The sequence below is a fragment of the Molossus molossus genome, unplaced genomic scaffold, assembly GCF_014108415.1.
Source record: "Molossus molossus isolate mMolMol1 unplaced genomic scaffold, mMolMol1.p scaffold_m16_p_5, whole genome shotgun sequence".
Lineage (NCBI taxonomy): Eukaryota > Metazoa > Chordata > Mammalia > Chiroptera > Molossidae > Molossus > Molossus molossus.
Window position 1 is genome coordinate 61,720,996 of NW_023425388.1, and position 27,453 is coordinate 61,748,448.

General features: G+C 44.0%; 1 protein-coding gene across 1 annotated transcript; it reads left to right on the forward strand.

Annotated features, from left to right (window-relative positions):
- Nucleotides 1-5,178: 5,178 nt before the first annotated feature.
- On the forward strand, nucleotides 5,179-27,453 carry MUC13 (mucin 13, cell surface associated). The gene is made up of 11 exons (XM_036242506.1): nucleotides 5,179-5,188; nucleotides 5,673-5,786; nucleotides 7,909-8,015; nucleotides 11,791-11,846; nucleotides 16,629-16,792; nucleotides 19,006-19,131; nucleotides 19,472-19,601; nucleotides 20,275-20,312; nucleotides 22,122-22,203; nucleotides 24,274-24,469; nucleotides 26,394-27,453. The coding sequence occupies exons 1-10, from the start codon at nucleotides 5,179-5,181 to the stop codon at nucleotides 24,467-24,469; spliced, it is 1,023 nt and encodes a 340-aa protein (XP_036098399.1). The 3' UTR covers nucleotides 26,394-27,453.

Below are 27,453 nucleotides of genomic sequence, written 5' to 3' on the forward strand. Positions count from 1 at the left end.
CATCTTACACCACCGCCACCTCCACGTCCACCACGGCCGCTACAACCACCGCCACCTCCACGCCTACGTCCACCACGGCCGCTCCAACCACCACCACCACCACAAGCACAGAAGGAACTCCTTCTTCAGGGCCTTCCAGCAGTGCCACTTCAGCAACGACCAGCATCCCAAACCCTGATGCCACAGGTAAGAGACACTTCCTCAAAGAGGCCTCACTGAGAAGTCAGCAATGTGGAGGGTGGTAGGCAAATATGTTCTGCTGGGATAGGGAAGTGGGTATAAAGAGACTCCAGGTTTCCTTGAATCTGAATCCTTGGGATGAAAGTCTGAGTCACAAAGGCTAGTAGCAGTCGCAGAGACCTTAAAAATTACCGGCAGTTTCCTTCCGTTCTCCTTCCTTGCTGCCTATCCCACCTCAAGCTATTTGCCAGATGTGGAATATTTTTATGAACTTGGACTTTATGAAAGGCATTTCTCCAGCCGCCCTGCACCTTGGAAGGGTTTCGAAGTAGTTTCAGCTTCTCTGTGAAGGCCAGGTCCAAAGAAGCTCCAGCTCTCCAACCCCACTGGTCTAGCTCCCTTACCTAAGGAAGGAGTCAGTTCTACCCTGATTCCTTACCAGATGTTATTGAAACATAGGACAAGTTATGATAACAGCTGATCATAATTGGGAGTCTGAGCCAGTTTGTGGAATCTGAGCCTGAGGGATCAAAAGCCAAACAGCAGCAGTGCTCAAACAGTCCTAGATATGGCCTGGCCATTATCCAAAGGACAGATGTTCTGGGGTTACTAAGGTTCACCCCAAGCCAAAGTTATTGAAACAAACCACTTGACTCATTTCCCAAAGCTTGGTCTAGAATAGGGGTCAGCAGACTTCATTGACAAAGGCAAACTAGTATATCTTAGACTTTCTGGGCCACAATAGGGTCTCTGTTGCAACGTATGCATTCTGCCATTTTGACATAAAAGCAGTCATAGTCAATATATAAATGAATGAGCCTGGCTATGTACCAATAAAACTTTATTTACAAAAACAGATTAGCCAGATTTGGCTCATGAGTCATAGTTTGTCAACCCCTTGGACTAAAAGAATCCTCAAACCTGGGCTTGAAGGATCTAGATAAACCCTGTTCTCAGATAGGGGAACAGAGGCCTAGCAAGGGCAGCAACTTGCCCAAGGTCAAAGAGCTACTTGAATCTCCCTATACTTAACATCTTTTGGCTTCCCCAATGTTCTTTGATAGATCTTTTAAAAAAAAGGATAATTAAGCAACTGGAGGGGCCACTCTGAAGGGGAGGTCAGGTGGGGCCAGCTGCACACTCAGTCCTGGCATCAGGAAGGGCGCTGCTCCAAGCCATTTCTGGTTCCCCAGACCTTCTCTGTGTTCTGTCACTAACTGCAGGGAATGGGGCAAACCACTTCTCTGTGGGCTTCAAAATACTCATCTGTAGTGAGGTGTGACTGAACTAAAGAGCCACCCAAACCTTCTAGTCATAACATCCAGTGACTTGATTCCTGGCCCACAGAGCGAGCCAAGTCTGTCCTTTGTGCCAGAGAGAAAGCAATCCAGGAGTTATTTGCCTGGTGGGTCCAAAGTGGAGCTTCCCTCAGTTTTTCTTTTCTTTTTCTTTTTTTGCATTTATCTTCAGATAGAGTGGGAAGGAGAGAGGGGATCAGAGAGATAGAGAAACATCAACGTGAGAGAGACACATCAGCTGGTCACCACCCACGCGACCCCAACCAGGGCCGGGGCCAAACTGCAACGGAGGTACATGCCCTTAGCAGGAACTGAACCCCGGATTCAGTGCTCTAACTGCTGAGCTAAACAGGCCAGGGCTCCCTCAGTTTCTTAGCTAGGTTCCCCAAATCATCCTTGTAGTGGATGACCAAGGCTTAAAAAAAAAATCCACTTACTTATTTAACTTCACTTTGAATATTGGCTCCCACCTCGTCAGAGGGGTGACCCTTACTGCTATTTATAAGACACTGAACTATGCCTCCTTTTGTCCCATGCAGCATTTTTAAAAATCTTTTAAATACATTTTTAAAATAGACCTCATTTTTTATTTTTATTTTTTTTATTTTATCCTCACCTGAGGACACTTTTTCATTCTTTGTTCAGATAGAGCAGGAGGGAGAGAGAGAGAGAGAGAAACATCGATGTGAAAGGGACACATTGAGTGGCTGCCACCCGCACGACCAACCAGGGCCGGGGACAAACTGCAACCGAGGTACATGCCCTTAGCGGGAACCGAACCCAGGTCTCTCCGGACCGCAGGCCGACGCTCTAACCGCTGAGCCAAACCGGCCAGGGCTAAAATAGACTTCATTTTTTAGAGCATTTTTAGCTTCACAGCAAAACTGAGAGGAAGGTACAGAGATCAACATCCCAACCAGAGGGCACATGGTTACAACTGATGAGTCTGCACTACACATTCATCATCACCCAAAGTCCACAGTCTACAAAACTGAGAGGAAGGTACAGAGATCAACATCCCAACCAGAGGGCACATGGTTACAACTGATGAGTCTGCACTACACATTCATCATCACCCAAAGTCCACAGTCTACATTCAGGTTCACTGGCGGTGTTTGTACATTCTGTGAGTTTTGAAAAAATACATGTCACATCCTCACAGCATCTCATGGAGTGTTTTCACAACCCTAAGAATCTTCTGCGCTTCATCTATTCATCCTTCCCTCCCCAACCCCTGGCAACCACTGATCTTATAACTGTTTTATAATTTTGCCTTTTCCAGAATGTCATGTAGTTGGAATCATACAATACGTAGACTTTTAAGACTGGCTTCTTTCACTTAGTAATATGTATTTAAGGTCCCTACATCTCTTTTTATGGCTTGATTATTATTCAGCGCCGAAAAGCTCTCTTTTTTTTAGCACTGAATAATATCCCGTGGTCTGGATGTCCCACAACGTCTTTATCCATTCACCTGCCGAAGGACATCTTAGTTGCTTCCAGATTTATGGTATTTATGAATAAAGCTGCTTCCAGATTTATGGTATTTATGAATAAAGCTGCTACAAGTATTTATGTGTAGGTTTTTGATTGGGCGTAAGTTTTCAGCTCCTTTTGGTAAATACCAAGGAGTATACATGCTGGGTCATATGGTAAGAGTGTGTTTAGTTTTGTAGGAAATCCCCAAACTGTCTTCCAAAGCGGCTGCACTATTTTGCAACAAGCAGCGATGTTGCTCCGCATTCTCATCAGCACTATTTAATTTTATATATATTTTTTTTTTTAAGTTTTTTTTATTGATTTTATTTTTATTTCTTTATTTTTTATCTTCACTCAAGGATATTTTTGCATTTATTTTCAGGTAGAGCAGGAGGGAGACAGGGAGGAAGAGAGAGAGAAAAACATCGATGTGAGAGAGACACATCAACTGGCTGCCACTCGCATGACCCCAACCAGGGCCAGGGACAAACTGCAACCGAGGTACGTGCCCTTAGCGGGAACCGAACCAGGGACTCCCTGGTCTGCGGGCCAACACTCTAACCACTGAATAAAACCGGCCAGGGCCTTTCTTTATTGATTTTTAGAGAGAGAGGAAGGGAGAGGGAAAGAGAGATAGAAACATCAATGAGAAAGATGCTCATCTATTGGCTGCTCCCTGCACACCCCCGTCGGGGGATTTGGCCCACAACCTGGGCATGTGCCCTGACCAGAAGTCCATCCAGCAACCTCTTGGTGCATGGGTCAACGCTCAACCACTGAGCCACACTGACCGAACTATTTTATATTTTTTAATGAAAACGAATTAGGCCAGTAGTTATGGAAAAAGAAGCATACACAGGGTAAAAGTACATTCAGTAAAACTCTCCCTTTCATCCTAAATCCCTAGGACCCATATTTTCAGTTTTCTTCCCCAGGGGCCAGTTCTGTGGCCAGTGTCCTGTGACTCCCTCCATAGATAATCTACATAAACATAAACAGACATATGTGTGTGTTTTTGTGTATTCCCTCTTTTTTTAATCACAAAAAGAGAATGTTAGCCCTGGCTGGTTTAGCTCAGTGGTTAGCGCATCGGCCTGTGGATCAGAGAGTCCTGGGTTCGGTTCCCTCTAGGGCAGATACCTCAGTTGCAGTTTGTTCCTGCCCCAGTTGGGGTCAGGTGGGTGGCAACCAGTCGATGTGTCTCTCTCACATCAATGTTTCTCTCTCTCTCTTCCCCCTTCTCCCTCCCGCTCTATCTGAAGATAAATGCAAAATAAAATGTCCTCAGGTGAGGATAAAGAAAGAAAAAAAGATAATGTTATATACATTGGACCTTATATGTAGATTTTCTAAAAAATCTATTTCTACCTGTAGGTTCATAAGCATTCATACAGTTCTAAAGGCAATCAGACATTTAATTTATTCAGAAATCAAAGCTCAGAATCATTTTATTTTAAAGAGATGAATGAAATGGCCAGCCAAGATCATCGTTTGGCCACTGACCTAACTTTCTTCCTTGGATTCCTTCTGATCTCTGGAGATAGAAAAGATACTGCACTCTGCCTGGTGTGGGAGTCCCAGCCAGCACTGTGGAAATAGTACAGTATTAGTCTCACCGTTTATTCACGGCATCCACTCAGAAAGCCAGAGAGTAGAGTGTCATTTTATCGTTTTCCCTTAGAATTTTCACTGACATAATCCACATTCTCCCCTAAACATTCCTTTCCTTTCATTATGGATCTGGGCACCATGTGTGCTAACTAGAATATAACATCTAATTTCTTTTTGGAGCTTTTTGCCTTTTTGGAGCTTCCTCCCTATAAGACAGTTATTTATACCTTCCTTACAAATATTATGCTTTCTGTACCAATTTAAAAGAATAGATGCGTCCCTATGTTCATTGCAGTGTTATTTACAATAGTCAAAATCTGGAAACAGCCCAAGTGCCCATCAGTAGATGAGTGGATAAAAAAGCTGTGGTACATTGACACGATGGAATACTACTTTGCTGTAAAAAGGAAAAAACTTTTACCCTTTGTGACAGCATGGATGGACCTGGAGAACATTATTCTAAGTGAAATAAGCTAGTCAGAGAAAGACAAGTACTATGTGATTTCACTCATATGTGGAACTTAACAAACTGAACAAACTGAACTACCAAGCAGAATAGAGACAGCCCCATAGAGAGCAGGCAGACAGTTCTGGGGGGTGGGGGGGGGGCATGGGGGTGGGTACGTAGAAATTCAGCAAAAATGAAAGAGAGAGAGAGAGAACTCATGGACATGGCGGGGTGGAAGAGGGCATAGAGGCGATAAATGGTGATGGAATAAAGTAAAATAAATTTTTAAAAGATGATGCTTTCTATAAAATAGTTTTGGGGAGCCCTATCTAGTGTTAGAGGACCAGATATCAAGGTCTGGAGGATCCTTGAAGTCCAAAGATTCCTGACTTCTTGGAATTAAAAGACCACTCTGAGCCCATTCATGCCTGCCAACCTCTGACCTTTACTGTTGACGACATTGTTCCAGAGTTCCAGCAACAAACTCCCCAGATACATAAGAAAATATGTATTTGTGTCTAGCTCTTTTAAAGGTATGCCCTGGAAAACACAACCAAGGAATAAAAAGTGCCCAGGAGGGAGGCATGAAAATGTAAAAGCATGTTTCTGGGTGCTGTTTGTTCTGAGGATTTTTCATCTCTTTCTATCTACCTCAGGTCTTTGCCGAGAAAAATCCTGTTTTGGTGGTTCTTCATGTGTTAATCTGAATATGTCCCACTTTTGCCTGTGTATTGATGGGTATTACTATAACTCTTCCCAATGCAATAAAGGTGAGTTCCAAAGGATAAACCGTGCAGAGCTGCATCTCATACCTAAAGTGAAATAGAAAACTTAAAATAATGGCAAAAGGGGCTTCCAGAATAAGAGAGAGAGAGGAAACTTTGGGGGCAACAAAGGCCAGTCAAGTAGAAAAATGGCTGCTGTCTTTGTGAAAGTGGAACCAGGTGTGAGAGGAAATGGACCGAGTCAGATTTGTGAGCTCCTCTTGGGGGGGGTGGTGGTGTCCCTTCACTTCACCTGTTCAAGGGAGTGGTGCCATGAGGACAAAATGAGAATGACAGATGTTGAAGGCCCTGAAAAAGCACAAAGACTGCACAGAGTAGTGCTGTCACATGGGGACACTGAGGCAGAACAAGGTGATATACCTAAGACCACATGGTCAGACCAGCCCGGCTGGTTCTCCGTCATAGGATTTTCTTGCTCCATAACAGCAAGCCCCATTTTTAGAGACTAAGAGCCTCTCAGGTCTAGAAATGGACGTCAGGAGCAAATGGCCATAAACTTATTCATACCTTTTGGATTAGATCAGCTGGGTGCTATGAAGGTCCAAGGCTGTTTCCCGTGTAATATAATTTTATCTGTTTCGTGAGAGAGAAACATACCCCCTTGGCAGAGCAGATCAATTGTATAGAAAACAAATGCATAGTATTGCAAATGCATAGTAACACTGCAATAGTATTGGCCACAGGGATTAGAGATATTTCAAAAACCAAAAGGATGTTCCTATTTTTAGCATGAATAATCTTTTTAAGAAAATATGTTTTATTAATTTTTTTAGAGAGAGAGAGGAAGGGAGAGAGAAATAGAAACATTGATATGAGAGAAATATCCATCGGCTGCCTCCTGCACGCCCCCTACTGGGCACCTAGCCCAAAACCCAGGCATGTGTCCTGACTGGAAATCAAACAGGGACCTCTCAGTCCATAGGACAAGACAACGCTCAGTCCACTGAGCCACACTGACTGGGCAGCGCGAATAATCTTATTTCTGGGGATCCTCTCTAAGTAAAGGACCCCAAATATGGAAAGGCTTGGGCATGAAGATTTTCATTGCAACCTTTTCCCTACCCCCTTTCAAATAATTAAAAGTCCTAAAAACAAAAATGACTCCATCAATGAAGGGAACATATATTTCATAGAATATTATGCAGCTTTTTAAAAATAATAGTTATAAAGACCAGGTAACAATTTGGAAAAATGCTTATTATTTAATAATAAGTACAGAAGATTCATGATATAAACTAGGAATTATAATGATATAAACTATGCATAGGAAAAAGGGAGCCGGGAGAAATATAGGTTCCCCCCATTCTCTGAAAGTAGAGTATTACTATGAAACCTTTTGTAAGCTGAAATGACATATAATGAAGAAGCAATTATCTTAGGACACATCTTTTTTTTAAATTTTTTTTTCTTTATTGATTTCAGAGAAGTAGGGAGAGATAGAAACATCGATGGGGGAGAACATCAACTGGCTGCCTCCTGGATGCCCCCCACTGGGGATTGAGCTCACAACCTGGGCGTGTGCCCTGACCAGGAATCAAACTGGAGACCTCTTGGTGCATGAGTCGATGCTCAACCACTGAGCCGCACCGGCCAGGCAGGACACATCTTTTTAACGATGCACAGAATATATCGAGATAAAGCACAGATGCTCACAGACAGTTCAAAGCTATGGCAGCTTGATGCCAGGATGCTGAGTGTCATTCCCAGGGAAGGAGCTGGCGGGGCCACTCCCGCTGCCCAGGGTGTGTGCTGCCTCCATGGCAAACTGCTGCAAAAATGCGGAACACTATTTTCAATTTTCACCTTTTTTCATAAAAGCAAAAATTTTCTTAGGATTTCTTTTGGTTAGCGAAAACAGGTCCTAATGTGGGTTTCCCATCAAAGCGAAGTGGCATAAAGTGAACTTTTAGAAAGTAGGGGATATCTTGTACCAAAATGAAAATGATCGGTTAGGTTGGGTGGGATGTGGGGTCACATCCAGCATAGTCCCAGGCTTCCTGTGGTATCATCATATACTGTTTCAAATTTTTCAAAAGTGTGTTTTAAACAAATTGAATATGACCCTCTTTACATTAAACATTACAGCAAGATTCTGCTTGAATTTCAGGAAAGGTATTACCTGGAACAATTAAAGTTAAAATGTCAGAAATATCTGGCTTGGAAAATGAAACGTCTAAAGCCTATGAAATCTTACATAAGAAAATTACAAAGTTTGTAAGTATTTTCCAATCTTCCTTCCTGTAAAGTGTTCTTCATTCTAACACGGAGCTGTCCAGTGGTTGTGCAGATAGTGACATCACCCTCACTGGTTGGTAAACTGCCTCCCAGCGGCCCAGGCCCCTCCCCCATGACCATGCCCCTCTCTAAGGAACACCTGGCTCAGCGGAGGACTTTAGAAGTGTGCTCCAGCTGTGCCGTACTTGTCATTACATGAACTATTAGAATTTATTTTTTAATCCTCACCTGAGGATATTTTCCCATTTTTGTTCAGATAGCGTGGGAGGGAGAGAGAGGGAGAAAGAGAGAAACATTGATGTGAGAGGTACACATTGACTGGTTGCCTCCTGCATGACCCCGACCAGGGCCGGGAATCAAATTGCAACCAAGGTACCTGCTCTTGATCGGAATCGAACCTGCAACTCATTGGTCCACAGGCTGACGCTCTAACCGCTGAGCCAAACCGGCCAGGGCTAGAATATTTTTAATGAAACAGGTAAATATAGTGATGTTTTAAAATGAATTATTTCCACAAAATTGAAGAGAAAACTTTTTAAAGATGTTGCTTGTTCTTTCCTTTTTACATTCCAGTTTGCATACATTTCTGTACTGGTATGACTTTTTTAGAATCCGGCAGAGGAGCTCCATCTACAGTAACATCTGTTCCCTCCTTTTTTCCCCATTATCAAAAATGTCAGAGTGGCCCTGGCCAGTTTGGCTCAGCGGTTAGAGCATCGACCTGCGGTCTAGAGAGACCCGGCTTTGGTTCCCGCTAAGGGCACCTACCTCGGTTGCATTTTGTCCCCGGCCCTGGTTAGGTCGTGCGGGTGGCAACCACTCGATGTGTCCCTTTCACGTCAATGTTTTTCTCTCTCTCTCTCCCTCCCACTCTATCTGAACAAGAAAATGGAAAAATGTCCTTGGGTGAGGATTAAAAAAAAAAAAAATGTCAGAGTGAACAATAGCTTCTTTCCATGGTGGTTATTGTGAGTGACTGTGTCACAGGAGATGCCCACGCTGGACCCATGCATGTGAGATCTGCAAGGGTCTGCAGAGAGCATCCAGCCCGCACTTCCCAATGCGTAGCCAGGCTTTGAAAACGAACGCCTTGGTCTATGACAATGTCTTTCCATTTCGAGTTACGTATATCATTAAAAAAAGAGTTTTGTTATTAGAATTGATAAAATATGAAAAAGGATTATTCAAATGACTCTACAGGTTGTACGGGGGAAACGAGTGCTCACGACGGAACAGCCAGGGCCTGGCACCGCTGGGATAAAAACCCTCGCTGCCACAGCCCAGTGCTCGCCCTGGCCCCTTTGTCATACCACCTGTGCCTGATGGGCCAGCTGCCCAAGCCATCTCTTCTTATTCTGGATCTACAGCCCCATTGGCCCACTTGGATGACAGTCAGTACATTGAAGAAGGCAAGGCCAACGCCTTCCTATTTCCAGGGAGTCCCTTGATTTTCTTGTGTGCCTTTACTAAGCACTGGTCACTGTGGCCACCAAAATGCCCCTCCAACTCCAGACCTGTGCCCTGGTCTGCAGAGACCAGTTTAGAGACTTGATCTCAGTCAGGTCTGGATGGTCCCAGGGGGACCGGGAACGGGATAGTGTGTTTTATAATTTCCAAGAGGCTGTTCATCCGAAAGGGATGACCCCGCACTCCCTTGCACCTCCTAGAGATCAGAAAATAGAGACAATTCACTTTCTTTCCAGTCCTCTGAGCAGACTTGGTCACTGGGGCAGTACTAGCTCAGACCTTGCGAAGTCTCCCAGGATCCGTTTTATTAACCCACTGAATCCAAATGGATAGTCCCTGGTTCGGAGTTCCCCTGTTGTGTGCTGTACCTGGCATTTCATGTGTAATATTTCTAATTCTCAAAATAGCCCCGTGGGGAGAGAATACTGTGGTGCCTCTTTTGTGGATTAGGCAGTCATGGATCAGGAAAGTGAAGCAACTGACCCAGTTGCTGAGGGAGGAGGTTGGGACTGGAACCCAGACCTGCCTGACCACAGATCTGCCTTCTGCACACTTGCTGACTAGGGCAGTGGAGCCCAGGCAGGCCTGCTTGGCTAGCGCTGCCTTCTTATCCGACCTGGAGGTGTATATTCCAACACCCTCAAAGGGCGACCCGAAAGAGGGAAAAAAACAAAAAACACATTTTCCTATGCCAAATGCTAATCTAGCAATTTTTCCTTTTGGGATTAAGAAAACAAAATGGGCAATAGGAGAGCTAAAGGGACCCTGGGGGTCATCCAGTGAGCTTGTTCCTGAGTGGATTCCCAGGACCCTGGTAGAAATACCGACTATCCCTAATATTTAAAAGAATTAAAAGGAGTGGAGACATATTCTGGATATAAGGCTGCCCAGCCTAACTAGAGCATCAGATTTATTTGAATTTGACTAGATTAAAAGAGAAATTATTTAACATCTTTTTAAATGACATTGGTTGGCATGACCTTTTAAAAATGTGAGATTCCCCATGGGGAGAAAAGTAATAAAAAGTCATGGATTAGAAAAAGGTTGTGTCATCCCAGTTCAGCACCCATTAATAAATATGAAGACTGGGGCCCAAACAGGGGAAGACATGTCTAAGGTCATGTCTTTCACATTTAATTTATTCAATCATCAGTCAACCAGTGTTGGGCCTTTCCTAGGGACTGCCCTGTGCTCAGTGCTGTCGGGTAGGGGTGGGAAAGGTATCGTAAGAAGGAGAAAACAAACCCCATTCTTGGCATCAAAGAACTTATGTTCTAACTGGGACCCTCAACTCACCTCCACCCCATCCCTGCCAGGGGGCGCAGCTTTATCTCTGGCCACATCTCTACACGTATCTCAAGTTGTCTCTGTTCTTAGGACACAAGTCAAGCCTGGTACGATTCACCATCCAGCTCACAAAGCCTCTCATTTCATACCCAGTAGAGACCTGCATGGCAGGAATCTCTGCTCTCTCAAGTTTTTCAATGAGAAGAGTGAGGTTCAAACAAAATAAATTATGCAACTTATGAAAGAGAATTTCCTTGAACTTCCACAGTAGATCGTATTGCTCTGTGGCGTTTACCTGTCTCATGGTGTGGTCCCCTGTTTGATCAAAGGGCAGGGTCAGCCCATTTTTGTAATATCTAAGTCCCTTGGTATAATTGCTTTGTAGGCAATTAGAGACATGTGCCTTGGGTAAATTGATGAATGTATGTATGAAGCAGGCATATAGATAAGTCTAACAAATATGCAAAACTTTACCATGACTTTAAATATGGGTTGTTTTTTTTACTGATTTTTTTAGAGAGAGGGTAAGGGAGAGAAAGCTAGAAACATTGATGTGAGAAATATCAATTGGCTGCCTCTTGCACACCCCCTACTGGGGATCGAGACGACAACTCAGGCCTGTGCCCTGAACAGGATTGAACCAGGAACTCTTCAGTCTGTGGGATGACGCTCAATCCGCTGAGCCACATTGGCTGGGTTTTACCATGATTTTCAAAAGACAAACTTAATAAGTTAGTCACCTTAATTTTTAAGAGTATGATCATTGATTTGGCTATTTTAGATTTCCATCTTTTTCTTGGATAACCCTGACTTGTATTAAATTCTTAGTATTTTACAGCAAAAATCACTGAAAGGTGTTAGAGATCAAGTAAAGAATAAATCATTTGCTGTGATATTTATATACAGGAGTTTATCCTAGTATTTATGCTAAAACCTAGATATAGTATTACTCTCCTCCCCACTCTGTAGTTGTTATAAAATTTGTTCTTTTCTTCCACAGTTTGCAGATGTGTTTTTGAATGATGATTATGGACAGACTGTGATTTATAAACTAAGGTAAGTTTGCTATAGACCAAATGGAGTACTTTGGAGGCAGGTATGCATTTGCTGAACTTCTCATCTCTTGAGTTCCCTGTGCAGCACTAAGAAATCACAGTCAGGAGGAAATCACAAGTCAGGAGGAGGTAGTCATTCTGATGTCACACTGACCTTGGTGTGGATGGGCAAAGTTGTAACCTGGAGACAGCAAGATGCTGTGATTGGCTATTCAGCAATTTGCGCACATGGTCCTAAACATTACCTGGATCAGTTTGATTTGATTTGATTCCTTGGCTACAAACTGTACCTGGTCAATCCTCAGAACGTGCATTCCAGGGGGGCCAGGAAAGAATGAGTGGCTCATGGTCATCTCTTCCCTCATATGGAGGGAATAAGGGAGATAACACCCAAGTCTCACACTTGGCTACTAAAGAACCAGTAGTGAGCTCTTCCTGCAGTAAAAACAAGCATTTTTTGAGCATATCAATGGGCATTGTCCAGTGCGGAGGGCTATTTAAGGACCCAAAGAGGCAAAGGATTCTCCAGAAGTTAGCAGTTCTGTTTCAGCCTTCTCCGAAGCACATTCACACACAAGTGCTGCAGCCTGAGGAAAGTATGCTCTCAGACAATGAAGCTGAGCAGAAAAAGGAGCCCTAATGTATTCATATTTTATGGTTTTACTATTGCATCTATCTTTAGGAGCTTCCTCAAATTCTTTGTGGAACAAGATACAGTGTATGTTAATGCATAAAAATTCAGAGTGGGCCCCTGAAGCTGGTGAATTTTGAGCTGATAATGAATGAGGGGCCAGCGTGATTGGCAGCCAGGAGACCAGCAGGCAGACTAATGGGAGGCACAGTGCTGCATGGCAAGGGGTAGGCAGCAGGTGGGGGGGGGGGGGGCAGTACAGAGGCTCTGAAGCTGGAAGTTCACAGCGGACAGCTGCCGGAGGGCTAGGTGTAGTTTCAGGGCATTTGGTTTGACTTGGTGGAAAAGAGGGAGTCCATGCTTTGAGCATGACTGGATAACACAGGAACAGTGAGGTGGGATGGCTTCAGCCAAGTCTGGGCTCCAATCCTGGCCTTGGCACTTCCTCGCTGCATGAATGGGCAGTAGTTTTAACCTTTCTAAACTTTGGTCACCTCATCTGTATACCTAAGATAATCTGATCGCCTCTCCTAGAACCTTGGGAGGAATAAATGAAGTGACATTGGAAAGTTCCCCTGCACAAAGTGCTTGCACATAGATGATTTCAACATGTTAGTTTCCATCTACTTCCCTTCCAGAACATGGGGCCCTGCAAGGGTGATGGAGAGCTGGTCCCACAGGTCATTTGGCGGGGGTTGGGGGGTTCCTTCTGTTTCTATGGAGCTACTAAAAGGGAGCCCGCAGTGTTCCTGTGAGCTCAGTGTCCTGGCCAGTAACTACTTCCCTCAGGGGGCTGTGGCAGGGTAAATGTTTCTTAGTCTTATCTAGAAAGACTTTTCATTTACTTATTTATAATTTTTTAAAAAATTTTTTGGTACATGCCCCTAGCGGGAACCAAACCCAGGACTCTGGTCCACAGGCAATGCTCCAACCGCTGAGCCAAATCAGCCAGGGCTAGAAAGACTTTTTAAAAAAATCTTTACCCAAGGATATGTTTTTTTTATTGATCTTAGAAAGAGAGGAAGGGAGAGAGAGAGAGAGAGAAAGAAAGAAACATCAGCGTGAAAGAGGAACATTGATTGGTTGCCTCCCTTACGCACCCACAACCTAGGTATGTGCCCTGACTGGGAATCGAACCCACAACTTTTTAATGCAACCAATTGAGCCATCTGGCCAGGGCAGAAGACATTTCTTAGACTCCAGTGCAATACTCTTTCCTTTGAATCCCCAAGATCTTTATCTATGGTACAGATATTGGAATTGAAGGATCCTCAGAATTTCTCTAACTCTCAAATCTCTCTTTGGACAGAAGTGGAAACTTGGCTCAGGAGAGAAACTTGGGCCACAAGACATTGAGTCAGTCTTGGGTCTAGATCGCAGGTGTCTTAACTCCAAGTCCAGTGCTCTAGTCATTTATACTATACCTTTTGATGTCACTCAAGTCCACAGTGGCTCCTTTAACTCATGAGCATAATGTCTTGCTTCCTAAATTCGAGTGTAAGCTAACAGAATTTTGGAATGAATGAATTATGGATGGCATGTCTTTCCTCGCTCCACTCTGAATGCATGCCATAGATTTTTGGTCATTTAAAAAAAAATTTTTTTCTTTATTGATTTTAGAGCGGGAAGAAGGGAGAGGGGGAGAGAGATAGAAATATCGAAGAGAGAGAACATTGATTGGCTGCCTTCTGCATGCCCCTCACTGGGGATTGGGCCCAAAACCTGTGCATGTGCCCTGACTGGGAATCGAATTGGTGACCTCTTGGTGCATGGCGTCGATGCTCAACCACTGAGCCACACTGGCCGGGTTCTGGTCATTTTTTAACTGATAAAGATTAACTTGTGTCAAAGACCCCTCTCTTCTGCCACCTACCTGCCCCACTACCTCCAAATCCTATCACAAGTGAATCATGGGAGACCATTTAAAATGAGAATTTGAAGCCATTTGGTATTTTGGACTATGTTGAGGAGATCATTCCTAACAACAGAATTTGGTTAATGTTTTGGATCATGCTGATTGTTCTGAAGAACCAACAGGGCTGTAAACATTTCCTAAATAGGTGGGGTATGTTTTTGAGCTTCTGTATTTATTCAAAAGTCATAATGAGGTAGAGGGAAAAAACTGGGCAGGAAAAATATATCCTGAGTCTTAAAAATACACAGCAATGCCCTGGCTGGTTTGGCTCAGCGGTTAGAGCGTTGGCCTGCTGTCCACAGGGTCATAGGGTCAATTCTGGTCAAGGGCTCCTACCTGGGTTGTAGGTGTGATCCCTGCCCCCGTCAAGGTCGTTCGGGAGGCAACCAATCGATGTGTCTCTTTCGTACTGAATTTTTTTCTCTCTCTCCCTCCCTCCTGTCCACTCTACCTAAAAGTCAATGGAAAAATAATATTCTCAGGTGAGGACTAACAAAAATTAAAAAAAAAAATACACAGCCACAAATAAAATAGGGAGAGTGTTTAAAAAAATTTTTTTTATTGATTTTACAGAGAGAGGAAGGGAGAAGGAGAGAGATAGAAACATCGATGAGAGAGAACATCGATTGGCCACCTCCTGCATGCCCCCCACTGGGGATTTTGCCCACAACCTAGGCATGTGCCCTGACCAGGAATCGAACTGGTGACCTCTTGGTGCATGGGTTCATGCTCAACCACTGAGCTACACCAGCTGGGCAGGGAGGGTGGTTTTTTTTTTTTTTTCTCTCTTTTTTTAAAATTAATTTATTTATTTTTGTTACAGATGTTTCTCCTTTTTCCCCCACTGATTCCCCCCCCCTCCCTCCCCGCCCTGTCCCCAGCTTTGTTGTCCATGTCCATTGTTCATGCATACAAGTTCTGTGGTTTATCTCTCTTCCACCACCCCCTCTTCTGGGGATTGTTAGTCTATACCCGACTTCTACATCTCTGAGACTATCCCATTCCTCAGACTGTTATGTTCATTATATTCCACAAATAAGTGAGATCATATGATACTTGTCTTTCTCTGTTTGGCTTGTTTCTTAGGATAATACTTTCCAGGTCCCTCCATGTAGTCTCAAAGGATAAGAGATCTTTCTTTCTTACAGCTGCGTAGTACTCCATTGTGTATATGTACCACTGCTTTTTATCCATTCATCTACTGATGGACACTTGGGCTGTTTCCAGATCTTAGCTATTGTAAATAGTGCTGCTACGAACATGGGGGTACATGTATTCTTTCTGATTGGTGTTTCAGGCTTCTTAGGGTATATTCCTAAAAGTGGGATCACTGGGTCAAATGGAAGTTCAATTTTTAATTTTTTGAGGTAACACCATATTGTTTTCCATAGTAGCTGCACCAGTCTGCATTCCCGCCAGCAGTGTACTAGAGTCCCCTTTTCAGGGAGGGTGTTTTTAAAAGACCTTTTATTTCCCAGTGGTTGTATCATTTGATTCCTTTGGGACAATGGCAGAATTAGAACCTGGCCCAGCTGTTGTTGGGGCTCCAACTGCAGTGCTGATTAGAGAGAGTAACAAGTAACATCTGAAAGAGTAACTTTCAGTGTCTTCCTCTTAGCAGACACTCAGTATTGGGTGATATGATTTGGTATTATATGCTCATGTTTCCCACAGCCCCATCTGTCCTGTTTCAGTTCTCCTCTGGGTCTCGTGTACCCAGGCCCAATCACATGCCCACTTTGCCTGCTGACTTCCTGGCCATTGCTGGAGTGACCCAGACTCTGTGTGGTTGATTACCGCTCTCTCTGGGCACAGGGAGGAACGCCAGTCCTCTCTGTCTCTCTCTAAGTACAATTCTGAGGTTTAAAGGCTCAGCAAGAGACTTACTTTTGATTTTCTACAGAAGATAACAAGTTACTCTTTCAGATGTTACTTGCTCTACTTCTGATTCGTTCCAGGCTCCTAGATCCTAAAAATGATTGTCCACAGTTTTCTAAGTATCCTCCAATGGGTTAATTTAGCCTTTGGTTTCTTCCAAATACACATTAAATAGAGATCTCTGGGCCTGTAAACTGCCATCTTATTGTAACCCCAGGCCTCCTTATTGGGCCCCCCATTATGGATATATCTGTGCATCAGAATTAGAACTGGGAGACTTGGGAGTATGGGAAATTCAAAGACCAATTTGTTGATGCTTGTGTTTAGTTCATCAAGTGATGAATTCATTTCATTTTTAGATTATCTGCTCTAGCAAGATCCGAAATGCGTGCTGGTGACAAGCTTGTTGATGTAGAAGTAGTAAACATTTTTGCAGAAAATTCTAAACAAAATGAGATGACTGTATCTGAGGCAATTAATAAAAGAATTTCAAACAACTCTGCTGACTTTGAAAGCTATGCTAGTAAGTACCAAATAATTTTATTCAACGTTTACCTAAACACCCACCTACTTGTTTGTAGACGTCTCCATTGTATGTAAGAAGGGGGCAAGAAGAACTGATAACTGAATCTGCAGATGTCTCCAGGAACGGACCTTTTCACCAGTCCATTCTTCCTCCTTTTCTTCTCTCACTTGGCTCCCACGCCTTTCTAACCATCTCCCAGGTCATCAAACTGCCCAGTGTGTTTCTCTTTTTTGGAAAATAGTCTTGGACAAATGCTCTCTGGACAGGGAGAGATGAAGCAAGGCAAATCAAGAAGGTTTTATCTCCCGTTATAGCTTTCCAGATGATTAGAGAAATGTTACCTGTTGTCTTTGTCCATTGGTTATGTTTATATGCGTAAGTTCTTTGGATTGTCTCTTCCCCTGCCCCTCCTCTGAAGTTTGTCAGTCTGAACCCTACTTCTATGTCTCTGGATCTGTTTTGTTCATCACCTTATTTTGTTCATTATATTCCACAAATAAGTGAGATCATGTGATACTTGTCTTTCTCTGACGGGTTTATTTTGCTTAGCATAATACTCTCCAGGTCCCTCCATGTCGTCTCAAAGGATAAGAGATTTTTCTTTCTTACAGCTTCATAGTGCTCCATTGTGTATATGACCACAGCTTTTTATCCACTCATCTATTGATGGACATTTGGGCTGTTTCCAGATCTTAGCAATTATAAATAGTGCTGCTAAGAACATAAGGGTACATATATTCGTTCTGATTGGTGTTTCAGGCTTCTTAGGATATATTCCTAGAAGTGGGATCACTGGGTCAAATGGCAGTTCAATTTTTGATTTTTTGAGGAAACACCATATTGTTTTCCTAACATGTTTTTAAAATTTATTTTTCAATTACAGTTGACATACAATATTATATTGTTATACATAGTGATTAGACACTTATATAACTTACAAAGCGATTACCCTGATAATTCTAGTACCCATCTGACACCATGCATAGTTATTATAATATTATTGACTGTATTCCCTATGTTGTATTTTATATCTGTGTGACTATTTTTTATAACTGCTAATTTGTACTTTTTTAAAAAATATGTTTTTATCGATTTTTTTTTTTTTTTTTTTTAATCCTCACCCGAGGACATTTTTCCATTTTTTGTTCAGGTAGAGTGGGAGGGAGAGAGAGGAACAGAGAGAGAGAAACATCGATGTGAGGGGACACATCGAGTGGTTGCCACCCGCACAACCGACCAGGGACGGGGACAAACTGCAACCGAGGTACGCGCCCTTAGCGGGAACTGAACCCGGGTCTCTCAGGACTGCAGGCCGACGCTCTAACCGCTGAGCCAAACTGGCCAGGGCTGTTTTTATTGATTTTTTAGAGAGAGAGAGAAACATCAATGTGAGAGAGATACATCAACCAACTGCCTCCTGCACACCCTCCACTGGGGATTGAGCCTGAAATCTGGGCACATGCCCCGGCTGGGAATCGAACCAGGACCTCTCAGTCCATGGGACTATGCTCAATTCACTGAGCCACACTGGCTAGGCTACTGGCCCTATTTTATAGATGGAGGGAAGGACCCACCAAAAATCAAATGACTGAACAAAGAGAGCCCATAGCCAATAAATGGCACCGCCAAGAATTTTCTATTTTCTTCCACTTTTACCATCCTGTCTTTCCCCTACCCAAATACACCACTATGCCCTGACAAGAATTCTTTGCTTCTTTTCTTGCCTTGTTTACTTAGACAGACTTTGCCTCCTTAGACTGTTCAGATCTTCCCTGTCTTTCAAGACAACCCAATTCCCACCTCCTCCATGATGTCACCTTTACTACCTGAACCCCTAATTCCCATTGTACTTAAAGTCTGGACTAGGAGTTGCTATGGGTTCAAACATGTAACTCTACAAAGATGGGACCCAAAAGTTAGATAGCTACAAAGTCCTTTGTGGAACCCAGCATAGAGTAGGCGCAGAAGAGATCTTGAATTTGAACATAATTGCACTGCTTTGGATTGAATTAATTTGAATTGAATAATGTAAGGAAAAAGTCATGGAAGAGAAAATTGGGGAGTTGGGTTTTAGAATCCCAAATTTTCATTTGTTAAATCCCCAAACTTATTCAAAGGACATTATAACAACAAGGCGGGGGAGGCTTTCACATGTTGCTTTATCCATACTGTCTTACTGAATATATCTTTGAATTATTTGCAACCCTCAGTGCAAGATCGGTGTGAGTTTTATGGTTGTGTGAAGAATAATGTGCAAGATGACTGCAGCGATGGTTTACTGTGCCAATGCAAAGAGGGGCTGGAAAGGCCCAACCCACAGATTGCTATGTGTATTGGTAAGTGCTCCACCTGCTTCTAAATGGCCTTCACAACCCCTACCCTCTCTCCTCTCACATTTGCAAAATACAAACATACTGCTCAAGAGTCCAGGTGCATTTCAGATCCGAAGGGATATGAATTTTGGCTTTAGACATACAACCCTGAAGTGTGGCATTGGCTGTGAGCTGGGGTCGCAGCCCATGGGTAGCTTCATGGGGGGCACATCATGTGCACAGCCAGTGAGCACCTCATTTTGCCTAGAAAAAGAAATGTGGAAAAATTGTATTTTGTGACATATCACTTTGGGGCTCAAGAGGTTGTTTCTGAAAATCACCCAGAAATCACTCTGTTCTGAAGCGTTAGGTCCAAAGTGTGCTGATACCTGCAAGGCAGAACACAATATGCAATGCGTGGTGAAGAGCGATGGGACCCCTGACTGTGTGTGCCTGCCGGGCTACCAGAGGGATGACAGTAGGAACTGCCAACCGTAAGATAAATTGTTCCTTTTATATCTTGCCATTGCTGGAGCTTATGCATGGGGTAATGGATTAAAAGGACAGAGTTTGCAACAGGGCTTTAGGGTCAGGAAGTTGGTAGGATGGCATAAGTTAGGTAGAGAGCATCATCATCATTACCATTGTCGTCGTCACCATCTTCATCATCATCAGTAGTTTTTGAACGTTCTGTATGTGCTAGGACCCACACTAGGTAATACCTCCCACACAACAACACTGTCAGGAGTGTATTAGTCCTCCTTCACAGGTGAGGAAACTGAAGCTCAGAGAATATAAATGCTTCGACCCAGCTATAGGGCAGCAAATAAGTGGCAGAGCCCAAGGGGGTCCCACTAGGCATCATGCCTCTGGGGTTCGGCTTCACCTGAATTGCTGAATATTCCTGGAGCTCAGGGGATGGAGTATTCAGTCCGCAGAAAATAAGACCACATGGGATTGTATAACCCCTTCACCCCCCGCCCCAAACTTCCAGAGCTCCATGGAAGATGCTCACCTGGAACTGTTAGGAAGAAAAGAGAAAGGAGAAGGAACGAGGGAGGAGAGAATAGAAGAAAGATGGAGAGGAAGACATGGAGGTTGGGTGGGAACTCTGACATGTTCCCACACGCTCTTTACCATGGTTTCCTGTTACGTATTATATTTTAGGTGTGCCTTTGGCTACAGTGGAGTCGACTGCAAAGATGGTGAGTATAAATGTCTTGCTTTGTTGTTAAGCACCTGAAAAACAAACATTGACCACATTCAGAATTCAGTCCGGTCCCCCAAAGCCTCTGGATCCCTTCATAAAGAGGGAGAAAACCTGTCTGCAGTTTGTCTCCTGGGTCCAGCCATCCCGTCCCACCCTTAGGTCACAGGCAGCAGCACCTTTGCTCCAGGAAACCGTGGAGCTCAGCCTAAGAAGTGGGCAGGCGCCTCGGGAGGAGTCCCTGGTCGGCCAAGGGCATCCTTAGTTCTATGCATTTTCTACATTAAATATTCATTTTCTGCTACTAGAAAGGATAAAAGACCAGGATATTCCAAACATGTCTGTGGTCAGGGGAGAGCAGAACAAAAGGCCAGACATTTAAATATTAAAATCTTTTTGTTTCCCAGCTATTTCATAGTTTGAGATATGTTGTTGCAAATTTAATTGCTCTGTTTCCTCCCACGCCCACCAGATTGGGACAATACTAACTTTATATTTTAAACTATTTTATATTTAAATTTTTATATAATAAACTGAAGATCAGCCAAGACAAAGGAAATCCTACTGTTGGCCTCCCAGCTAGCCTTGAAATCAGCGATGGGGAACGCTGTCGTATCTGCAGGCAGGGCTGGGTTTGCTAAATCATTTCTTCCTTCCGGGCACTCAGTGTCCACACCTGTAAAGTGAGAGGTTTGGGCTGGATGACCTTTGAGGTCTTTTCCAGACATAATGGTCCACCGCCCCACGGCCCCAGGTGGGAGGTGGCGTACATGACTGTCACGTCACAGAGAAATACAGGGTCTAGAGCAGCACTACCTAGTAGACCTAGTAGAAATACAATGTGAGCTTCATATTTAACATCAAACGGTAAAATTCTAAATAAAATTTTAAAAGTAAAGAGAAATTGATTTTAATAACATTTTATTTTACTCACTATATCAAAAATATCACTTCGCCCTGGCTGGTGTTGGCTCAGTTTGTTGGGCGTCATCCCGGGCACTGAAAGGTCGCTGGCTGGATTCGTGGTCAGGCACATACCTAGGTTGTAGGTTTGGTCCCCAGTAGGGGTGTGTATGGGAGGCAACTGATCGATGTTTCTCTCTCACATCGATGTTTCTCTCTCCGTCTCCCTTCCTCTCTTTAAAATCAATAAAAAACATTTACAAAATATTATCACTTCAACATGTAATCAATATAAGAATTGTTCATGAGATATTTTACAGTTTTTAAAAATGTGTTTGAAGGCCACTGTGTATGTTACACTCACAGGCCAACTCATATCACGTGTCACGTGCTCAGCAGTGCTCCACGGCGATCTAGAGAAGGGAATGGGTGGCAAGGCGTCCCCAGGCTCTTCCCCCACCGACTCTGTCAAGCCATCACCTAGCTCCCCTCTTAGTGACAACTTGACTCCTCCCTCGTCCCCCCAGCTTCCCATGCAGGTCCGGTGTGGTGGGCAGGCAAAGGCGCAGAGCTCAGGAGGGAGTGTGGTTCTCGGGTGAGATCCCATTCCCCACGAAGTCCAGGCGGCGTCTGCCACCGTGGCCTCCTCTGAGTTTGTGGTCTTTTATCTGGCTGCCTCTTCTGACTGAGTTTTGAAGATATAGTTGGGTTTTGGAGGTGGAGGGGAGAGTAGATTAAAGGAGGTGAGCGACCAACCCATCCAGCCTGGCCCTGGAGGGGTGAGAGGTGAGAGTCTGGTTGTCCTCACAGCCAAGAGCCCCTGGGGACACCCGCACCTGTGCAGCAGACGACAGTGGGGCTTGCTTGTGGGGTACTCTTCCTACCCTTCTGTTTTCCCTTTCAGATTTTCAGCTGATTCTCACTATCGTGGGCACCATTGCTGGCATCCTCGTTCTTGGCATGGTGATCGCACTGATCTGCACGAGGTATGGCACGGAAAGGCCCCTGCCCCGGGGCACAGCGCCCCCGGCATTACACTCTGGTTTCCAAACACACGTGGCCTGTCCAGGCAGGGAAGGGAAGTGCGGCGAGACTTCTCAAAACCACTGACTTCCCCCCTCCTTCTGATTATATAAGATCACTGAAGAAAGTCTGGAAAATAGAGGGATATGTAAAGGAGCAGAATAAAAAACCACCCACAAATCCCACCACTCCGAGGCCACGAACATTTTGGCTTATTTCCTTCCAGGTTTTTCTCTATCTGTTTAAAGGATATTATATACATAATTTTGTATCCTTTGTGTTTTTAAATAATTCATTGAGGTTATTTTTGCTTCACACTCTCATGTGACATAGCAATCATTTTCTTATGTCATAAAAACTCTTTGTTAGCAGTACTGAACTCCACTGATATTGTCAGATGTCATTGTTGTTAAGTTAGTCCCCGGCCCAGGGCCTTGCTGCAGGTGATGGGAAATCGGCCTCACCTGGAGCCCCCTGGGTTTTAAGTAGGAGAGTTTTCTCTGCAGCAGTTTCTCAGCTGGGAGCCTTACATGATCATCTTAAGAACTTAAGTAGGGTCCATTCATTTATTCAACCAGTATTTAGACATCCTAAAGTTCCCTTCATTAACAGGTAGAGAGAATGCATTATCTATTGCATTCTAACTGTGCCAACTGGGGATCCATCTAGATAAAAAACAAGCTACTTAAAGAAATAGTATATAGCTCATACCTTATATTTTGGTAAAATGGTATTTTTGCACTATAATATGAGAGAATATATTTTTTTTCTCTTTTTAAAAATTTCATGTTGATAGTAACTCTTCTTCAGAGACCATCGTAAGGACAAAAATCTGGGAATGGGACTGTGTCTTTCTTCCCCTCCTCCAGGGAGAGGGCCAGAGCATTCCCATCACAGAGAAGGCTGACTCCTCCTTTCCGACTCCTCCTTTCTGAGGGGACTGGCCCTTTGCGCTGGGTCTCCAGGGCCCTCGGGGGCTGCTGCAGAACCCATGGCCTTGGGGCAGCCATGCCTCTCAAACCTCCTTCCTGCTGCAGAGCCCTGCTTGCTCTTAGCTCAGCCTGAGTCATGGTTCTTGGGTACACACCCCAAGAGTTATTTCTTGCCCATTTCGAAGGGAAGGAAGCCTCTCTGGTGCCCTAGACAGGAGTGTTGTCAAAGGGCAAGAACGGCTTTTGGGCTGGGCTGGGCTGGCCATCAGGGTCAGGGTGAGCAGGTCTTCCTTTGCGATTCTCACTGTGGCTGAGAAAGAGTGACTGTCACCCTGGCAGGGCCCTGTGGGTGTCATGGAGGTAACTGGCCCCACACCAGACTCCTACTGTGGAGGGTGCTACAGGGGCAGGTCCGTGGCCTATTAGAGAGAAGGAAGAATAGGGTCTCCGTCAGGGTTCATTGGACAGATGCCTCCCTCACCTGCAAAAACTTTCACTTGGCTTTAAATGCTTGGCCTTGAGGGGCCAATACCAAAAGCTATTAAGAGCTTTATACGTACCTTGAACTTGTTTCATTCACTGAGGTGCTTCTATAGACAGACTTTGCTCAAATATAAAATTATATCGTAAATCATTTCTTTCTGACTTCTATTATTATTTCCATAAATAGTTCAAAAGCACACTTAAGAATACTAACATCATTGGCAAAATGTACATGGACTGTGTACATGGACTGTGGAATTAGATGCTAATGTTGGGTCAGTGTTAGCCTTCTGGTTTTGATGGGTACACGAAGCCTGTGAGGAGACTGTCCCTAAACTTAGGGAATCTACACTGAACGAAGTAATGAAATATTATGGGTAATGGGTTATCAGGACTGCAACTTATGTTTAAATGGTTCAGAAATATTAACAGTTGGGGAATCTGGGCGATGATGTATGAGAACTCGGCTATATATATATATATATATATATATTCAGTAACTCACATGTAAATTTCAAAATATTTCCACATTTTAAAACATTTTTTAAAAGCGTTTTAATATTTGCTTTCAGGAACCTTCTGCCGTTTTCGTATCCTAATTCATGTTACTAATTACAGATCAAAGACAAGCAAGAATATTGAAGAACAGAACTTGATTGAGAATGATTTTCAAAGTCTGAGACTGCAGTACATGACAGGCTTCAGCAACCCAGGCACGGAAGGGCGCATCTTCCCGAGAGTCCAAACGAGCTTCCCCAACAGCCAGCCACGCAATCCCTATGCGCAGAGGAGCATGCCCCGCCCTGACTATTAGGTGAGTGTGTGTGTATGTGGGGGGGTATGATTGACTTTTCTTCGAGGATATTTTTCTATTTATCTTAAGATAGAGCGGAAGTGAGAGAGGGAGAGAGAGAGAGAGAGAGAGAGAGAGAGAAACATTGATGTGAGAAAGACACATTGATGGGTTGCCTCCTCCATCACCCTGACCAAACCACAACCACAGTACGTGCCCTTGACTGGAATTGAACCTGAGACCCTTTGGTACTCGGGCCAATGCTCTAACCACTGAGAAACTGACCAGGGCCTGATTGGCTTTTCTGAGTGCAATGCCCAGGGCAGAGTAGGGAGCTGGTCATTGTATCTTCATCAAGCCCTGGCTGCCTCCCAGGCCTTATTATTATTATTATTATTATTATCATCATCATCATTTATTATTTTTTTTAATCAAAAGAGGAAGAGCAGAAGAAGCTCTGTGCTGTTGTAAATAGCCACCACTTGGTCCCTAACACTGACCATCTTTGTGCCTTTAGTTACATCATGTAATTCCTTGGTCATCTATTTCCTCAACTGTAAAATAAACAAAGAAACAAACAAACAAGTAAATAAATAAAGCAGCAGCTTAATTTAGATTCCCTTAAGATCTCTTGAAAATAGAAGCTTCTGTGGCGATGGCTCCCATGGTTGTGTGGGGTTGAGTTACAATTCCCAGGCTGTTTAAGGACCCAGGGCACAGGTCAGGCCCTAGGAAGCCTGTAGGATATAAACATGGCTCTGTGGAGCCTTTCCAGGCAGCTCATGTAAATCTCTCCTTGGCTCCCCCCAGACTTCAAAGCAATCTGAGCACTTTCTAAAGAGAAAAGGCAAGTTAGACTGGTGATCGCTTATTTCCCAGGGAAGGACTGGAAAGGAGAAGAGCTTTTGCTCATGAGATTTGTACTGGATCATCGTAGCTGGCGTTGCTCAGTGTGGTTAATTGATCCAAAGCAAATGCTGAAAGGAGGAAGCCTGTGAGAGGCGACTCTTGTGGGAGGGTGACCAGGGGGCTGATCGATGGAAGGAGAGATGCTGAAGGAGGAGGAGACGGGGCTACAGAAGAGCCAGGAAAAAAGAAGGCAAGAAGAGAAGTGATTTTTTAAAAAAACCAAAGGAAAGACGAGGGGAGAAAGGGAGAGAAGAAAGGGTTAGGGTGAGGCATACCCAGAAGAGCAAAACAATAAAGAGGATAAAGGAGGAGGGCAGGGAGGGTGGTAGAGGCTGAGGACGGCAGGCATCGGCTCTGAGGCCCCGTGGGTACACTTCACTCTGCAGGCTGCCCAGGGGAGCACACTGCCCTTTCAGGATCTTAACGTACTTTGAACATGCTGGGAAAACTTGACTTGTTTTTATTTTGAAATCCTATGGTTTATATTGTGTATAAACTTCCCTTTAGTCAAGGAAATCTACATGATTTATGTGTGTACAAAGGGATGACGCATAATACGCACCACGTTGGGTCTTTCACAAGGTCTAGCCACCAACAGCCACAAATGGATGTCCTGTTGGCCCCACCTAAGGTGAACCTTAACCATTAAACTCATAAAAACCTCCTTTCCTCCTTATCAGTGGAGCCCTTACTTTCAGGATAACATCTAAAGAGAGCCCTTTAGTGGCAGAGTAACTGTGGGATTTAGAGTCAGACAGACCTGGGTTCAAAGCCTGGCCCTTCCTGTTACTAGCTGTGTGATCTCTGACAAGTTATTTGACTTCTCTGGGTTTGTTTTCTCATCTATGAAATGCACAGAATGAATCCTATCTCCTAGGACAAAGATCTAACACCGTGACAGGTTCTAATTTAAAAATAGTCATCAAATAATCTTAATTAAAATCATGTTAATTTATGGATCTAAATTTTCTCAGGTGTTTCTGTTGGAATACTTCTTTTCTAAGAGTTTTTCTTTTCCTTCTCTCTTTTTGTCTAGGATGGTAAAAATTTGCAACCATCCGTGGCTCTCAACCCAATGTCTGAGCTTTTATTTTGACTGAGAGACTGATGGAGAACTGAGCAGCAGTGAAGATCCAGCCTCTGGTATTATTCTGCCATCTGACATCCAGCCTCTCTGAAAGGAAGCTGTAACCGTTGGCCTGACTACAGCTTGTTTGCTAGTTCTTATGAAATTCAATGCACTTGGATGCTTATTAGCACTTGTAAGACAGTTGATTTTCTCCAGTCCGTACAATGGTTAGGGTTTTGTTTTTGTTGTTGCTTCTGGTGGGCAGTAATAACCATGTTCAATCTAGAGGAAAGTTCCTAAGGTTGTCTATTCCAGGGAAAACGTTGCTCTTGAGTTGATAGCCTAGATGAGTGACCTACTTCTGGGAGACTCTTACACATCAGCTGTGGGGGTCTCAGGGGATGGGAAGAGAGACCATGTTTTAAGGTTCTACTGTCCTTCAGCTGTAGGGATTTCATTGCCCTTGAATTGCCAGGAGCTCGTGACCAGGCCTCACACCAAGAAGGACAAAAAAAAAAAAAAAGACATGTCTCAGCTTTTTCAGGAGGAGTGATGAAATACAGGACCTTTTTGTGAATTAGAAGGCTTGGACAAATTAGAAGTGTCCATCATGGGGTGCATTCTTGAGTTTTTGGAATGCCGGCAGGTGGGAGGGGCTGGCAGCAGGAAAAACAGAGGCAGAAAGAAGCTGGACTGGAAGGATGAATGAAGGACGATTCGTCCTCAGATTCCCTTCCTCAATGGGCAAATGGGCACTTCCTCTAATTCATCCCCTACCCAATACTCAGAGCCTAGGAAAAAGTGTGAAGACAAAAACCCCAGGAGCAAGAGCTTTAAGTCACTTAGAAATTGCAGACATTCTGTCTGGCTGATGGTGGAAGAGGGAGTCTGTGCTCTGGATCCAGATGTCCAGCCTTGTGAAGCAGATTCCAGAGGTACTTCACTGAGGCCTCAGTCTTCTCTGGTGACAGAGGCTTAGCTGTGGCCACCAACACATACACACCCAAGAATGGGGGTGGCCACAGCC

Excerpts from the sequence above, each read along its gene's own strand:
- MUC13 (XM_036242506.1), top strand. Across the intron at positions 19,132-19,471 it reads ACAGATTGCTATGTGTATTG|CGTTAGGTCCAAAGTGTGCT; the intron begins GTAAGTGCTCCA and ends TCTGTTCTGAAG. Across the intron at positions 19,602-20,274 it reads GACAGTAGGAACTGCCAACC|GTGTGCCTTTGGCTACAGTG; the intron begins GTAAGATAAATT and ends ATTATATTTTAG.